At 32.3% G+C, this 18,769-nt stretch overlaps 1 protein-coding gene across 4 annotated transcripts in view; it reads left to right on the top strand.

The window, feature by feature from the left end:
* Positions 1 to 18,769, top strand: part of LOC145255782 (mechanosensitive cation channel TMEM63B-like) — a 190,510-nt gene that overhangs the window by 62,421 nt on the left and 109,320 nt on the right. For 2 of the 4 annotated variants that reach the window (XM_080114452.1, XM_080114451.1), the window contains exons 3-4: positions 10,018 to 10,100; positions 15,532 to 15,570. In XM_080114452.1, coding sequence (XP_079970578.1) covers positions 10,018 to 10,100; positions 15,532 to 15,570 — 122 coding nt within the window. The remainder of the gene's footprint in view (positions 1 to 10,017; positions 10,101 to 15,531; positions 15,571 to 18,769) is intronic. The other 2 variants (XM_080114454.1, XM_080114453.1) reach the window with 1 other exon arrangement.

Raw genomic sequence — 18,769 nt, 5'->3', positions numbered from 1 at the left:
ACTTTATCATTTGGAATTTAAAATTTTTTCATTAAATCATGTTAATTAACATTACTACTGATAATAATAATTAAGGAAACTATTGTGTATACAAAAGAAAATATAAGAATCAAATTAAAAATGAAACAAACCCACCAAACCAAACACTTTAAATAAATATTTGAAGATATAAAGAACTTGAAGCATAAAACCTTTTTCCATAATGATTGGATGCGGCATAAAATAACACCGAAAAAGGTTTGATATGCCATGAAATAAGACAACTAAACCAAACCTTGAATATGCACCAAAGACTGAAGTAGAAGTCCTAGTACTGGAAAAGGGCGATAGTTTTAATATGATTGAATGGCTCGATTTCAGTTTAGATGGCCAAGGCTCCTTCTTCTGCACATCTTTTTCTTGTTTTATGTTGTGGAATATCTGTCTATGTAGTTGCTTGTGTAGGCTTTAACTCAAAAAAGTTGATATTTGACAAAGAAGCGGTTGTTCTATGGTTATATTGAGTTTCTGTCTCCAGTAATCAAACAACAATCTATTCACATCAGAGGAAACTGTGATTCATAGCTTGTTTTTTTTTTTTGTTTTTTTTTGTTTTTTTTGTTTTTTTTTTTACTCCCCCCCCCCCCCCCCAGTGCATCTTTTACTAGTCTTTTACTCCTGGACAGGATTCAAAAGAAAGTCAACCTGATAGGTCCTGAACTGTCATCTAATCTTCAACCTCTGTCCCATCAACAAAATGTTGCATCCTTCTGCCTGTTTTACAAGTATTTTAATGATGAATGCTCCGACGAACTACAAGCCCTTGTACCTCCTCGACGTAAATACTCCCGACAAACCCAACAAGCAGCAAAATCCCACCCCTACATAGAGATCCCTAGATGTAAGAAAGCCTTCTACTTTAATAGTTTCTTTCCCAGAACTGTTAGACTTTTGAATTCCCTTCTGAGTTCCTGCTTCCCCAACTGTACTGACATGCAGCAGTTCAAGTGTAATGTGAACAGACATCTTGCTGCTCAACTCCCTACGTAATATCTTTGCAACATGTCCCTGATAGAAGTCCCCTACATCAAAGTGGTACTGTGTTTTGTTTGGAGTAAATGTAATAACAAATTTTTTTTTTTTTTAATTATCAAGGCCTAGTAGTACTAGAGTAGTGGTAGATGCACCAGCTCAAATGTGGCAGCAATACTTTCCACATTGGCGAATGGTGGCTCTGTAGAGATAGAGTATACTCTCTGTCATGAGTAATTTATTAATTGATGTTGACTAATCTTGTCATGCTCAATATTTCAAATATCATATAGAGGTAAGGAAAAAATAAGCAAACAAAAGACAACTCAAAACAACCAAGTTGAGCTTTGACAACAACTATTTATTTACATGAAGAATGAATGAATAAAATGCAAATTTAAGAAAATGTGTGGTATGTGTGTGTGATGGTTGTCTTGCCACTGAGACTTAGGGTGTAATTAACAAAATTGAAAGCTATGATAGCCCAGAAATAGGTTACCATTTTATGTTAAATTTACATGTGAAATTGCTTTCCCACTCAAAATTGTTTGGTTTATGAAGGGCACCAAGTATACTGATTTAAGACCATAAAGTAAACATTTACCATATTTTCTCCATTTTATTCATTTTCATTGTTAAAATTAAAGTCTATTGTTGAAAAAAAAACATTGGATTTCAAAAATACATCATTCTGATGCAATTACAACGTATAATCAGTGATATTTCCCCAGTTCATTGATGATTTTGGTTGTTCGAAACATTATACCATATCTCTGGGTTGATGCAACAAAGGTTAATCAGGTCCGAGCCTGTGTGCTAATCTCTCACTACGAATTTGTAAAAGTATGGTCTTTCTTGGTTGCATGAAAAATAATGCAAAAGGTAAAAAGAAAAACTGATACTCAGTCATGTAGAAAAAAAATTGTATCATGATGGTATTGTTTATAGAATAAGTTAAAATGAATATTAAATGAGTGATGGTAGGATCAGATAAAGAAACACTGTAAAAGAATTCTAAAATAAATACTTAAAAATCATTGTTATGTGAACGAGGGATGTGATAATATGTACTCAGGGTTAAAATTTCACATTTTTCAAAAATGCATGAATTAGTTATAATGAAGTCCTAAAACATTAACAATTAATGAATTTTCCAAAATGAGGGCCTAAAACATTAAAAATGGATAAATTTTCACAAATAAGGTCCTAAAACATTAAAAATGGATGAATTTTCAAAAATAAGGTCCTAAAACATTAAAAATGAGTGAATTTTCCAAAATGGATGAATTTATTAAAATGAGATCCTAAAATATAAAAAAAACTCATGAAATGTAAGCAAGCTTTAATGTAAGGCAAAATTTAGTGTCAAGTGATTAATGTTAATTCTGTTTGAAGATCTAATTACCACCACATAAAGCAATCAGAATTTTATAATAAATTATTTTAGTTGGTGATATACGTTTTGAATGAAGACAATAGCTTTATTATATAAAGAGTAACTGTCTGTATTTGTATGTGAATATGTTTGTATGTCAAGCTAAAAGTCCAAAACTACAAAACAAACACCCCAAAAGCTGGTATCTTCTTCATTGGTGTTGCCCTGGATTAATAATATCAAAAATTTAGAAAAAAAATTATTAATTCTTTGAAGTTCAACTGGACCAAATTTCATCAGAGGAGATCGGTTTTTCAGCCATTTTCAGTGGTATCTATGGTATCTAGTATACTAGCGGAGGTACCTGGCATTGCTCGGGTGTTTGGAGGTGTGTGTGGTGTTAAATAAAAAAAGAAATCAGGGAGGGGGGGGTTTAAAAGTTGGTAGGATCGAACCCGAAGCCCTGAGGCGAAGTTTGAAAATAAAATCAACCAGGCAGAATGAGTTACTGAACGATGTTTGAATTTATTTAAGTAAGAACCAAATTGACAGGTGCGCGCATGGAAGTCGTTAAGCTATAACTATTCAGCAAATGAGGTCAATAACCAGGTTTGTTTGTTATAAGTAAAAAAAAGAAAACAACGTTAAAACTTAAGCGGGGGGGGGGGCAATTGAAAAAAAACTACAAAAAAATCTAACGTAAGGCAAACGAACGATGTTAAATGTAAAAATCGAAAAAACAAAAAAGAAATAGCTTAAATAAGCCTGTTTCGATATTAAAATTAAAAAAATCGGTGGGTACCCAGGTGTTTTTGGGTGTGTGGTCGGGGGTAGATAAGCGAAGTAAAAAAAAAAAAACAGAAAAACGAACGTTACGTGAAAAATGGCTTAAATAACACTGGTTCAATATTTAAATTTAAAAAATCAAAAAAAAAAAAAGACATCTCACACCATGATTCAAACCCTAAACGTTTAGATACCGAACCAATGTGCTAACCAACTGAGCTAACGCGACGTACATGAAATTTAGTCAGTTTTTCAACTATTTAAAGTAAATCAGGTCGTGACATCATCTGACGCATGTGTAGAACCGGTCGTCGTCACAAGAGGACTGTTTTTGTTGACCCTCGTGAAAATCCGTTGTCTCTGACAAAAGTTTTAGGCAAACATACTTACATACATACATACATTTAAACAGACAGTTGAGATTTATAGTATAGACTAGCGGGGGTACCTGGCGTTGCCCGGGTGTTTGGAGGTGTGTGTTGGGGGGGGTAGATTAAAATAACCCTGTTAAAAAAAAAACGTTGGTCGGTTCATTGGAGGTGTAAAAGAAAAAAAATAGTTTTAGTATAAAGGTAGGCTTGAACCCCGAACGTTTGACACGGAGGTGGAAAGGAAATGAAAAAAAAAACCTGTGACCTAACCATCTCGACCACGGGAACAGATGAATTGATTAGTGTGTTAAGTTGATGTTTATAAACCGAAATTAGCAGGTGCGACAACGTCAAGTTGCAGAAACCAGTTTCTGTTTTCCCCGCTACGTGGCGATCAAACAATAAAAACAACACAAAAAAAAAACTAACGTAAGGCAAACGAACGATGAAAACAGAAAAACGAACACGTGAAAAATAGCTTAAATAAGCCTGTTTCGATATTAAAATTTTAAAAATCGGTGGGTACCCGGGTGTTTTTGGGTGTCGCTAAGAATAAGTGAAGTAAAAAAAAAAAAAAAAAAAAAGCAGAAAAACGAACGTTACGTGAAAAATGGCTTAAATAACACTGGTTCAATATTTAAATTTTAAAAATTGAAAAAAAAAAAAAAAAAACATCTCACACCACGATTCGAACCCAAAACGTTTAGATAATGAACCAAGGCCTTAACCAACTGAGCTAACGCAGCGTACATAAAATTTGTTTGGTTTTTCAACTATTTAAAGTAAATCAGGTCACAACGTCATCTGACGCATGCATAGAATCGGTCATTGTCACGAGAGGACCGTTTTTGTTGACACCCCCCCCCCTGTCAAAAATTGTGGATTTCGGGATGAAAAAGTTAACGTTTTTGGCCAATTTTTCGATATTTTTCGAGCAAAGGATGGAGCTTCGATGTGATACCGAGTTTGTGAATTTTCGTCGCGTCTGTTGGAAGTTTTTAGCAGACATCCAAACATACACACATACATACATACATACATTTTCGCTTTTATATATATAGATAAAGGAGAAGTAAATAAATTAGATCATTATTCTTTTCAATGCTTTAAAACAAAAGTGATAAATAGGCTGGACAGAAATGAAAGAAGCGGAAAGAAGGATATGAAAAAACAGGGAAAAGAGAGAAAGATAACGAGACGGATTGAGAAAGGTAGAGAAATAGAAGTTTTAATATAAAGATGTTGCACACGATTTTTAACCTCTTTGTTTGTTTGTTTTTTGTTTTTTTTATAACCCGGGCAACGCTGAGTAGCCCTGCTAGCTATATATAATTGATTATTAAAATAAAGAATCAGCTTAATCCTAATGTTATAAATAATATTGAGAAGATTCAATGTGTTAACTGTTTAAACAATTTTTATATGAACAATCAAATTTGTGTTTCTATGTCAATTTTGCACTTATTTTTGGTACAGTAAAACTCCGGGATACATTGGCCCTAGGATACGTTTTTTTTCAGGTAATGATGTGCAATACAATGTTTTTCCGGCTCCTGGTTATAGTATTTGCCCCGCCTTATCGTATTATTTATAATGGAATTTGATTATATAAATGTATATTATATACTGTACTGTATTTTGTTACTAATTTTTAATGCCGTGTCACAGGGTTTTACTGTAACAGAATTTTTCTTTTTTCTTTTTTTTTTTTTTACATAGGTGTCTTATCAAGGCCCAGAGGCTACTCGAGGATAAAGGTTAAAGAGTGTACAGTAGTCGATGGGACAATATCATAGTAATTGTTAGTAGTATAAGTTAGGTAAATTGGATTACTTGAGGGGAACGGCTGATCAAGAACTTGTTTACGTTGGACTTGAAGACAACCATATTTTAGTTAGCTGGAAAGCATGCAAACGGATGAGAGTTCCACAGGCGTTCAGTTTTAAGAAAGAAACTTTGTTCGTTTTTATGAATATTTAGGCTGGTTCGATTTAATAAGTATTTCTTTGGTTATGATTAATTTTCATTTATCGCAAGATGAAAATTACATTTTTAAAGATTTTTTTCACTTGAAGACAACCATATTTTAGTCAGCTGGAAAGCATGCAAACGGAAGAGAGTTCCACAGGCGTGCAGTTTTAAGAAAGAAACTTTGTTCATTTTTATGAATATTTAGGCTGGTTCGATTTAATAAGTATTTCTTTGGTTATGATTAATTTTCATTTATTGCAAGATGAAAATTACATTTTTAAAGATTTTTTTCACTTGTTTGAAGCCTGCATTTTTTTAGTTATATACAATAAAATTTGGCTTCTGAGCCAGATGTTGACAAATTTTCTAACATCATAAAATTCTAGGTTAAACCAAAGTATGTTGTTTTGAACTAATTACCAGTTTTGTTTGAAAATAATCTGGGTTGTTGGGATATGCAAATGAGATACCTAAATAAATAGAGTAAACAACTGTGTACACAATTAACAGAGCATAATGATGGCGTCAATGACAGAATGTATGAATACACTGGACCAGTCAAACTGTAAAAACATGGATAAAATGCTTTGAGGCGTTAGTCAGAGGTAAAAAGAAATAAAAGATAAACGAAGTGAAGGGTAGTAAAATGAAATTACGTTTTTAAGGGTTTTTTTTTTTTTTTCACTTATTTGAATCCTATATTTTTAGTTATAAACTAGCGGTCTTAAAATATGCTTAAATATATCTTAGTGTTCATGCGGATTTTGTATTTATTATTACAGAGCCAATTCTTTATTGAATACACTGGACCAGTCAAAATATATTGTACCTAATATATAGTACTGATTTTAAATTAAAAAAATCAACTTTGGTGCCAACAGCTAGAATCGAAACCAAAACATTTAGCACTCCAGTCGCATTCCCTGCCATTTGAGCTAACCTGACAGATAAATAAGAAAGACTTAACTGATTTCTAACAATGACTGTGATGACTGACTGAATTTGCGTATGTGTAAAACTAATAAAAATGTTGGTAAATTGAAATGAACATTTTGCATTTCAACTTGCTGTCATTTTTTGTATATGTTATTAATCCATTCAAACAAATATTTTACTCATTAGTAATCATACATCAAGGATGGTTTATACTCCTGTTAATTTCAACGTTATGTAACCAGTAGTTTAAGAGTTTATCGGTTGAGCACACACATAGATACATCCACTGTTTTATTTATATAGAGTGTGAAATTTAGCTTCTGGGCCAGGTGACAAGTTTTCTAATTTTCAACAAGCTTTGAATGGTCATAATTCAATGGCTAATTGGGCTACCAAAATAGAGTTGGTACCATTGTCGATGTTTTGTAAAGATCAATGTTATCCTATCGTAAGATACATTCAAATATGATATTTTAATTTATGCAGATTATGTATTTATTATTATAGACAATTCTGTAGCGATTATTATATTAAACATCATATTTAGTTTTCCTTTCTCACTACTAATATATATATATATATATATATATATATATATATATATATATATATATAAAAAATCCCCAAATCAGCCCAGCCTTGATAGTCGTTTTAAATTCTTTTTTTACGCACATCTTATCTTGCTTTTAATAATATTATTTAAACTCTTTCTTTGTCCCCATTTGTGAATTATTCCACGGATTTCTGCCTTTTGGATTACTTTGGACCATCTTCCAATTACACGATTCCCTTGGATTTTACTTGTGGAAATAGAAAATTAACCAACTTTTTGGGATTTTTGAATTTTGCCGTTATTGGATATTTTACCCTTCACCAGACTATCCATTCACGTGAAATCACCTTTTTCTTCACCATATTCCCTCTGCTTCACTATTTGTTACCAAGTAAGATCTATGACTTACTTGTAGTTTCATCAAACACTTTTTCAAGCAAAATCTGATCCTGCATTTTGCTAAATCCTATCCTCTGATGAGAAGGAAAGTATTTCTTCGAAACTCCACGGATTAAAGACTATCCACTTATTTTGTGCTTCGTTTTTAAAATTAAATATGTTTTTAACTCTTTTTCAAAGTGTTTTTTAACGTGTTTTATTAACTACTTGTTCTTATTTATATATATATATATATATATATATTAGCCTGGTTGCCTGGCGTTGCCCGGGTGCTTGGAGGTGTGTGTTGAGCAAAAAAAAAAAAGTGGTAGTAGGCAGGCAGGCTCGAACCAGTATCATGAAGTAGGAAAAGAATGTAAAAAAAAAAAAGAAAGAAAAGTAACATCTTTGTTGTGCCCATTGCCAAACTGGAAGTGACGTAGGTTTAAATTAAGGCTAGTTAATCGAAAAGAGGGGATGACTTTCAAAAATATCGGCGAAAAAAGCGATCCCCTCCCTTTAGAAAAGTGCCCAGTTGAGAGTGAAACAATTGATGTTTTTAGCCAATTTTTGATATTTGTCGTCTGAAGGGCGAGCTTCAAAACAATACCAATCTCATGAAAATCAGTCGCCTTTGTTGAAAGTTTTAAGCAGACATACATACATACAGACATTTAAACAGACAGGTGAGATTTATATTATAGATCACTTGGGCACTATCAGCTAGAATTGAAACCAAAACATACAATTCTCCACACTCATTCTGTAGCCTCTAAGCCACCCCCACACACACATATCTATAAATTCACCTGTCATCTCTTTTTTAAAAGATGGAATCATCTGATATTTGAAGACCAGATTCTAGCAAGCACGGCTGGATGGTCCACATAGTTTTATAATTATAAATATAAATTCACCTGTCAGCCCTTTTTTAAAAGATGGAATCGCCTAATCTGTGAAGATAAGATTCAAGCAAGGTTGCATGGTCCATAGAATTTTATAATTATACAGATGAAAACAAAATTTCGTTTGAGACATCTATTAATAGGATCTTTTTTTTTTTTTTTTTTCATTGTAGGGTTATCATACAGATATGCTTTAATCATATTAAGTTACCGATTGTTGATGTTTTTGACTAAATCAGACTTCTTCCTATTTTTTTCTGGTAATTTCTTCCTTTAAGTGCCCCAATAATGCTATATAATTACTGATTGTTTTTTCTTTCTCAAAGTAATCGATGAATAAAATATCTTGCACATCCAAAAATATGGAGACCAAAATCTTATCTACTGATATTTGTGTCTTTGGTCACTTTGGGCGGCTTTCATCTGCTACTGTCAACTTGGCTGACTGCCGATTTGATTCTGGAGTGATGTGACAGATTCATGTTTCATCCATTGTCGCATAAAAAAACCTTTTGCTGAAAAAAAATAAAAATGAGTTATTCCTTTTAGCTCATTTTTCCTTTAAGGTGACTATATCCGAATTTCTACATATTAGAAAATTGCCAGATCAGAATAAGTATTTAAAAAAAAAAATATTGTATCAAAGTATGGTCACCTATTGCTAATAACATAGTACATCTTTAAATAAAAATTTACTTTAAATTAAAGTTTGATTTGTCAGATTAAATACTATTTAGGTCCTTATCATATTTACAAATTTTTGAGATGAGGATTGCTTACTTTTATTTGGATTCTTCAGACTACTGTTCTCAGCGTGAGTATTATGGTCACAATATTTCAGTCGATGTGACCTCCAACATTCTTCAGGAGTATCTTGTCAAACACTGGAATCTTTTGGTCAAACTCAGGATATCTGCACAGAATTTTGAACGGAACCCTTTATTGAATCCATGGTCTCATTCGATCAGTCATGACTGGATGAAAGTCCTAAGTAGAATACAAATACTTAGGTCCAACTTCTGAAATCTGGTCGACATTATTTTACATTAGATTATTTTATTTGCTAGATGTTTGATATGTTGTTGATGATTCTTGCACAGAATTCACATAAAATAATCTCTTCTTTTGGAGCTTATTTACATCCGTGAAAGTTTTAAGCAGACATACATACATACAGACATATTTAAGGTGAAAACATTATTATATACTTATGTGCCATGGCAAAATTAGTATAAATTCCCAAAATTATGAAAACCGATCCAGTAGGTGTTGTGCTAGAAGTATGTTGAATAAAAAAAATATCGGCCACAATTGTGTTCCCAGATAGCATGTTTATTAATTTTTAAGTCAAAGATTATCTCCCTTGTTTGTCACATGACTGTTCTACATTAAAACATACAATAAAACGTGATAATTTGATGAATTCTATTTTTACTTGTAACAATTTTTCTAGTCTTCATTTTTAGCAATTTTTGGAATTTATAGAATTTTCGCCATGACACATAAGTATTTAATGTTTTCATCTGAAATGCGTTGGTTTAAAAAATCATCTTTCTAAACAAGCACCTTCTATTTTTACTTATAATTATTTTTCTGCTGGATCATTTTTCTTAAATTTTGGAATATATACAAATTTTGCCATGAGATGTACGTATGTAATGTTTTCACCTGAAATGTGTTGGTTTAAAAGATCGATGTAAACAAGCACCTCTTTTTCCTTCTTTCTTTTAGGCCCTACTTTTGTTATTTTCAATTTTGCGAAGACTGGCCTGGGACTATGGCCGAATTGCTTTGGTCAGTCGAAATGAAGATAAGTAAGTATCTCGCACATCCTTTTCAGATTTCCCTTTTGTAGACAATCAAATTGTATTACTTGTATCTAATATTCTACAGAAAATATGTAAATGTAATGTGAACAAGCATCTTGCTGCCCATCTTCTCACTAAATAAAATAAACAATGTATATATGTGTATAATCAGCTCTATTATGATATAAAAGAAACTTTGTGTGTGCGTGCATGAGTTCATTCTGTATGAGATGACTGAGCTGATTTTATTCAAATTTCATACGAATGTGTCTGAGAGTATCCTTACATAGGTTTTGTATTGGAATGCATCCTATAAGTATCAATAATAAAAAAAAATCCAATTCAAGAAGGAAGTCCGATTTTTGGCCCAAGTTAACGCTTTTATACAACTTAACATCACAAGTGCGTTTGAGAAGCTTTATCATCACACAAGCAGAAAGGCCCAGCCTTTAAAATCAACTGTAAATTCTGTTATAAGACAGAGGCATGTTCAAAATGAATATTTCTGTTTATAGTACAATTGAACAATGATACTTGAGTTTTGCATTTGAAAATTTTATTCAAGACTCTTCAAATGTGGAACTGTAGGTTTGACGTAAAGGAGTTAGATGGTTAAAGACCAGTCAGTTGCTGAAGTAAAACAAACACACAATAGCAATAATGGAGGAACTGAGGAGTATATTGTTCATCTCCTTTCTCCCAGTCCATGATAGTTTCTGGTTCAAAAGCAAGAGTACTTGGAGTTCATTTCCTCAGACCAGGGTTGTTAATTTCTTGCATTTTTTTTTACTTTTGAAATTGTTTTTATCAGTTTTTAAATTATTTTCATTTTTGAAATTGTTATTATTTTGAGAATAATGTTTACATTTGTTTAATTTTTTTTTTTCACTGAATTTTTTTTTATTCCAAACTTTTTTCACTTTTCAAATTTTTATTTTCATATTTCAATTTTTTTTTTTTATTCATCTTTTTTTTTTTTTTAATTCTTTCTATGGAGATAAAAAAAAATGTTTTCCTACTAAACAAAATATATATTATCTTAAAATTTTTTTAATTCCATGCAAATTATTGTTTATTTTATTAGCAGGTCTACTCAGCATTGCCTGGGTATTATATAAAAAGAATATGAATGATGAATAAACAAATTATCTGATTAATTAACAACAGAAATCTAAATAAATAAATAAAAAAATGAATAAGCAACTATCGCGAGGATTTATTAATGTCATTTTAGTTTTAATTGAAAAAAACATAAAAGTGTAAGTTATGAAGAGATGAAAAATTAAAACAACAAAATAAAAAAAAAACCCTTGAAATATAAGTGAGATACTCTAAAGTTAAAATGGAATTTTCTCCATGACCTTTTGTGTCTTTTATGTTATCATTTAAAATTGTTTCCAATTGTAATAATTTTCCTTGCTGGAATGATTATTTTTGGAAAGAAACTGAAACGAATTACAATTTTTTAGTATAAAGAATATGCTGCTAAGATAAAAGAAGGAAGAAATGGCTAGTTAGAATCAAACATTGATTTATCAGATACAAATTACAATAAAATATGGGAGGATGGAAAAATGTTTTTCGAGGGAGTCTATTGGCCCTGTATAGAGTGATATTACAAACAAAACACCCACTTCTCTAACTTAGAAAATCCGAGAAGATAATTTTATATATTAGAAGGTGAAAGGAGTAATGGAAAAAAAATTTTTCAATTTAATTTGTTGACTTAAAATTTTGCAATGGTTTTTAACTATGATGTTTTTTTTTGTTTGTTTTTTTAATATTTGTTTTTTTTGTTTTTTGTTTTTTTTTCAAATACTTAATACATATATGGCATAATCATGTTGATGCACCGGTTCTCATTAAATCACCAAAGTTAAGCAATGTTAAGCCTGGCCAGATGGGTGACCATTTGGAAATACTAGGCATTGTATGTATAGGTAAACGTTATTGTTATTGAACATGACAAATTTATGTTACCTCAGTGAGATGAATATCCATGCCTTGCACTGTTCCAGGACACCAATGGGCAAGGTGTAGCACCTGTTAACCTTCCTCTGATATTCTGGAGGGTGAAGACAATACATTGATGAAAGAGAGGGAAGGCTCTGCTGATAAACCAAATCAGATTGAGGGAGTCTATTGGCTCTGTATAGTAATCTTTTAGTGATGGTATTACAAACAAAACACCCACTTCCAATTTGTTATGGTCATGGATATGACCTTAAACTATATCTGATGGTGTGGCCCCAGATTGCAGAGTGTGGAGCCACCCTTTAATTGCCATTGCTCCCAGGTCCACTCTGACCCAGAGTTGTAGTACCTGATAAGGTCCCAACTATGGGTTAAATAGAAACTGATATGAAAAAAATAAATATATTCTATTAAAAAATTTTTCTTCAAAATCACTGGATTTGGCATTAAATAACCTTAAAAGGGTTGATATGCCGTAAAATAACCAACCAACCAATTTGTTATGAGTTAGCACAGAAGTAGTAAGGCTCAAAAGATTGTCATGAGAATGATCATGTCAGTGCGCAATTTGGTCTAACCTAAGATAGCCGAAAATAAAATGTTATGGATTTAAGAAATTTGGAAAAAAAAAAACTTCATAAAGTAAAACGAGGGAGGAGGGCTCTCTTGTGCGAGTAGGTAACTCTTGAACAAAACATCAGCCCCTACTAATGCTAGAAGTTTTAGTAGCATGTAAGTTTGTTTTTTTGTTTTTTTTATAGAAAGTCACCTCTTATCAAGACCGCTTGATACATACATCAGGTTGCATATATGCTATAGCATAGGCCGCGTTTGAATGAAAAAATTAGAGATCATGAAACCACATGATTTCCAGGCCAGGTATTTCTGTCTCGTTTGGCTGGTATAGCAATACGGGCTCTCTCTCATATATAATACGGCATTAAAAATTAGTAACAAAATACAGTAGTACAGTACAGCATATAATATACAATATTGTCATGATTGATAATGGTGGAAATTGGTTAGAATTTGATTATTTATATGAAGAGGGCTCTACAAAAAACTTGTTTGTATTGGACTTGAAAATGACCATCTTATAGTCAGTCGAGAAGCAACCCTATAGTATTGTGTTTCATAGACCTGTAGTTCTAGAAAAAAAACTTCTCTCATGGAATTTTTGTTTAGTTTTAGGTATAGATAGATAGTAACGGAAATTGTAAGGGACAGTGGTTGTAGCTAGATGTGTATTTGTTGTGAATGTTTTTAAATTGATTACTGTAGCTCCATGGTAACATGGAGATTCACTTTCATTTTACACTTAGGTTTGGACTGAGAATAGATGTTTGATCGATGAGAGAAGTAAGTTATAAAGGAACCGGATATTCACGTACAAATATAATGAGTGTGATTAACCATAGAAACAATTTATATTGATTGCCTTATCAGTGTTAGGAAGGATGCGATCAATAAGCTTGAAGTTGGTAAAAGCAAGGTGAGGTTTGATGAGGTGTGCTCTGCTGTAGATGGCCACACCTTAAATTATTGCAGCATATGAGGCAAGGATTTCAATCCAGCCAGCCAGCGCGGCTGTAGCCGAGATTGAACTCACTACGCGAATTTGTAGTGTAATTCAAATCTTGTTGGTAGCTGAATACTTGATGTTTTGCCAGGGCTATCAAGGGTATTTTTTTATTGTGATGGCATCACTAAATGGGGTGCCTACCACGGCTTAAGAGTCTCATTTACACTCGAGAGAAGGATAGACCGCGCCAGTTTTTCAACCTGGTATCTTACCTTGCTGTACATACAGTGCCTCGCCTTCCCAAATGGACACCCATCTGGTACTGGCTAGGCTGAATGTTGCTTAACTTCGGTGATCTGGCAAGAACCGGTGTGTCAACGTGATTGTGTTGTACGATTTCAAAGTAGAATTTAATAGAAAGAAATGGATATTAGAATGGCATTTAATATTAAACAACTAAAGCAAAGGTTATCTCCATCTGCAATAATTTAAATCATGTAACTCCCATGTAAAAAAAAAAAAAAAAAAAAAAAAAAGAAAAAGAAAAACTAATGCAAAACATGTGTTGCTTTCCAAGCATATATTTTACTCTTTTTTTTTTTTTTTTTTTTTTTTTTTTTTTAAACTTGGATGTAATAGATTATTATTTGGGATTGTGTTTACGAGGGACTGTGAAGAGTTAAGTTAAGCAGCAAGATGTCTGTTATGTGTGTTAGTATAGTCAGGGAATCAGGAAACAGGGAGGGAATTCCAAAATATAGCAGTCTGAGGGAGAAAAACAATTATTAGAGTAGAAGACTTTTCAGCATTTAGAGACCTCAACAGATAAAGGGTGGGATTTTGCTGCTTGGCAGGTTAGTCAAGAGTATGCATGTTGAGGGGGCACAAGTGCTGCAAGTTCATCAGTATATTTCATTAAAATACTCATAAAACAGGCACAGAAATGGTATAGAGGTTGGAGATTGGTTAATAATGTGAGTCCTATTAGATTGGGGACTCCTTTTGTGGAGAGAGAAAACCTAATGGTTAATATACCCCCCCCCCCCAAAAAAAAAACCCCAACTTTTTCTTTGAAAAAGTTGTCTTAACAAAAGTTTAAAAAAAAAAATATTTTAATCATTTGATAACAAATAATATAACATTATTTGGTTTTCTAAATTTTAAAATTAAATTGAGGAAATAATGTTTTCTGACCTTCGGGCTAAGATCACAGTGTAGTATCTGTTCTGATGCTACACTTAAATTAATTTGTCGTATTAATTAGTCAATATAGGGGAGATTCTTCTGTACAAAGGCAATTTTTATTTTTGCGTACTTTCAGAGTGCCCCTTTTTGGGTAGCTGGTTTTCCCCCCACATTAAAAATTACCTTGTCTCACCTTTTGCCTTTGTGGAGGAGTAAATAAATTGCAATAATGTTTTCAAATATGTGATCAAATTTCTCTATTCAGTATTTTTCTACATTCTAAGGATTTTAAAAACTTTAATATCACTTGTTTTTTTTTATTATTTGTTTGTTTAATTCATGCTTTGCAATGTTCATATTGCATGGAGGGCATGTTGCTTTTTTTATTTGTTTTTGTCCTATTTTTCTTTGTAAATGTTATTCTATTTTTTTGCCCTATTTAATTTTTTTGTTGTTTTTTATCTGTTTTATTTTTTTCCATAGTTTTCTTTGTTGTTACTGTATCCTATTAAAAAAAAAAATTATCCTTTTTTTTTATTTTGTCTAAGTTTTTTATATTCGTCCAAGTTTTTTAAAAAAATTGTTTTCATCCAATATTTTAAAATTATTTTCTTTTGTTCTCTAAAAAAAAATTTTTTTGGAGGGGAGTGACTCTTATCCTTTTTTTTCTATTTATTTTGTTTTGTGATTCTTTCATTTCATTATAATTTTTTTTTTTTTCGTTTTTGTCCTATTTTTTCTTTATTTTATTTTCAGCCGAAATCCTGTCAGTGGTGCTGGAAATCAGTACAATATGTATGCTTTTGATTTTGTTTGGTTGCCGTTTTGTTTATTTCCATTAACTGCCTTCATTTGCATTCAAGCTTTTCATTTTCCGGTTCAAACGAAATCCTTTGATCCAACGCTTTCATAACTATTTTCTAGTAACACTATAAACAATTTTTGGTGCAAGTCAAGAATTCAACCTAATTAAGAAAAAATAATATAGAAAAATCTTTAATATTTACCTACCAGTCACAGGACGAAAATGTCATATTCCAAATATTACGTAAATTGATCAAGTAGTTTAACATAAAAAATAATTATTTTATGATTTTTAATGATTAATAGTATTACAATGCTGATTTTTTTTTTAATTTCAGTAGTTTGAATTCAGTTGTCTCTTTACTTATTAAATATGATGAATTCATATTTAATAAATTTAATAATTTAATAAATAGACAACTCCATTCAAACTACCGAGATCAAAATTTTTAAATGTAAAAAAATAAAAAAACGAACAAAACTATTTGATCAATTTACATAATTTTTGGAATATGACATTTTTGTTCTATGATGGGTACATCGTTTTCTCTATTTTTTTATTTTTTATTTTTTTGATTAGGTTGAATTTTCAATAAGAATCCAATTTTTCTTTCTCGTTTTTTATCATATTGCATAAATTGTGAACTATTATGTCTATTAATTAAATTGCCCATCTGTGTTGCCTGTTGAGATGTTATAATAATAAAAAAATGTTTTTTAGAAATGGCATTCTGTACACTTTTGTTACATTTTTTACCAGTCTCCATTTTCATATAAAAATTAAAAAGATTTTTTTGGTGTTTCTATAGTATTAGTCACAACTGAAAATCATATTTCACGTGAAAACACTTTGATATACTTTACGTATCATGCAGAAATAAATATCCTTACCAAAATATTTTTTTTAATGATCGAATAGAAGTTCAATTACAAGAAAATACAATCATAAATTGTAGTTTTATCATATTATATCATCTATTTTTACTTTTTTACAAAGGAATCACTACTTATCAAGGCCCAAGGGTCACTCGAGGATAAGGGTTAAAGAGTGTACATTGGTCCAAAAAACAATATCATAGTAATCATTAGAAGTGTAAATTTGGTAAATTGGTTTACTTAAGAGGAACGGCTTGTCAAGAACTTGTTTACGTTGGACTGTTTACATTTGAAGACGGCCATATTGTAGTCAGCTGGAAAGCAGGTAAATGGAAGAGTTCCACAGGTGTGCAGTTCCAAGAAAGACTTAAATGGAAGACTGGCGTATCTTCCCTGCTTTACAGCAACTTCTGGCACTTTCGTTCTTATCAATGACGGATTGAAAAAATATGACAAGACCAATATTTCTTTTTAATATAAAGTTCTAGGCGATTTTCTACTTGACTGTTTTTTTCTAATTTTATTGAGGATATTTATTTCGGCATGATACGTAAGGACAGCAAAAAGTTTTTTTTATGTGAAATGCGATTTGCAATTGTGACTAATACTATAGAAGCACCAAATTTTTTTAAAAACTGATTTTACATTGAAATCTGTTTAAAATTATTTGAAAATATTTCTGTTGTAGAAATTGCAATGTGTTCTTTGTTGGCTTGCCCTACATCCTAAACGATGACACCCTAAGCATGTATAGGTCATTAAACAATCGTAATTTCATCATCCAATTCTCTATCTATATAAAAGCCAAGTACATCCAAAGATGGAATACTGTTGCCATATCTGGGCAGGAGCGTCCAAAAACAGCCTATCATGCCTTGACAGAGTACAAAATAGACTTCGTGGCTTAGTGGGGGATGCCCTTTTCTCTACCCTGCAACCTCTCTCCCACAGAAGAGACGTTGCGAGCCTATCCTTGTTTTATCGTTATTTTCATGGCAGGTGCTCGTCTGAACTCCAATTTCTGGTCCCCCCTCGCCAATCTTTCACGAAAAACACCCGTCTAGCTGAATCCACTGTGAAAAATTTCCCCCACTCTATATCTGTGCCTAAATCAAAACGCGGATTCCATGAACAAAGCTTCTTTCTTAGAACTGCACGCTTGTGGAACTCTGTTCCGTCTGCCTGCTTCCCTCCGGACTACAACTTGGATGTCTTCAAGTCCAATGTTAACAAATTCCTAATGAACCGCCCCCTTAAGTAAACACTTCATCAAATCTCCACACTAATGTAATGTACTTGCAATAACCCTTATCCCTGAGTGGCTTCCGGGCCTTGATAAGTGGTGATCACTGTGTAAAAAAAAAAAAAAAAAAAAAATCCGTGGACCTGAGAGTTCAGCCGAATCCTCTTTGATGGTTGTTGTCACGCCCTCAGCTATCCACTTATATGCCTGTATCATCCAGACAAAAAAACTCTGGGTGACAAGCTACATGTTCAAACCATTAAAGATGGTTATTTTTGGTTCTTCCATCCCTGCAGTTGTTGGATAATTTGTGGCAAACAGAACTATCACAACAAAATAGAACTAAGGATTCGATCTCTGAAATAAATTCTCATCATCCTTCTTGGTTATAGTCAAGAATGTCTGCTCTTTTTGACTTCCGTTTTCTCCTCCACAAATGGAATGATGGTGGCAAGAAAGATATAGTCCCTTCTGATTAATGATTATCTTCCTCTCAGAACATGAAAGCTCCCTTCTTCTGCCATGTTAAGAATGGCTTTCTGAATAACATTATTTAAAAACCCCTCTTAAGTTTATCAAAGGACAAAGACTTCTTCTATATGCTGCACAGTCCGTCACAAACATTGCTGCTGAGTTATACAAATTCCTGGATGTTGTTTTCATTTCTCAGCTTAATTTTCATTTTGTTATGGCTGTTAAATTCTCTTTTGCCAGCATTAATATAGAGGTGGGAGGTGGATGTGGTCTAGTGGTTAATGACATGGACTGACGACCTGATTGTTCCAAGTTTGAATCCAGTTCATTCCACAAAAATCACTTCCACTTAGGATGTTGGCAGCCTTCATGCAGTTTTTCCCATAATGCCTGATATCTTTATAGAAAGAATTCTGACAAGGAAAACATCAGGCAAACTAATGCCAACAATAGAATCTTTGGAGTCAACATACATGATGGTGAACAATGTCATTGGAAGCCACTTATTTGATGCTATAAAGGAGTTTGCTTGCTCCATCAATCACTTTTGACAACAAGGTAATGGATTATAGCCAAGATTGACTGCTCATTTTGACT

The sequence above is a fragment of the Euprymna scolopes genome, chromosome 31, assembly GCF_053919585.1.
Source record: "Euprymna scolopes isolate OS-2025 chromosome 31, ASM5391958v1, whole genome shotgun sequence".
Lineage (NCBI taxonomy): Eukaryota > Metazoa > Mollusca > Cephalopoda > Sepiida > Sepiolidae > Euprymna > Euprymna scolopes.
This window is presented reverse-complemented; position numbering and strand designations above follow the sequence as displayed.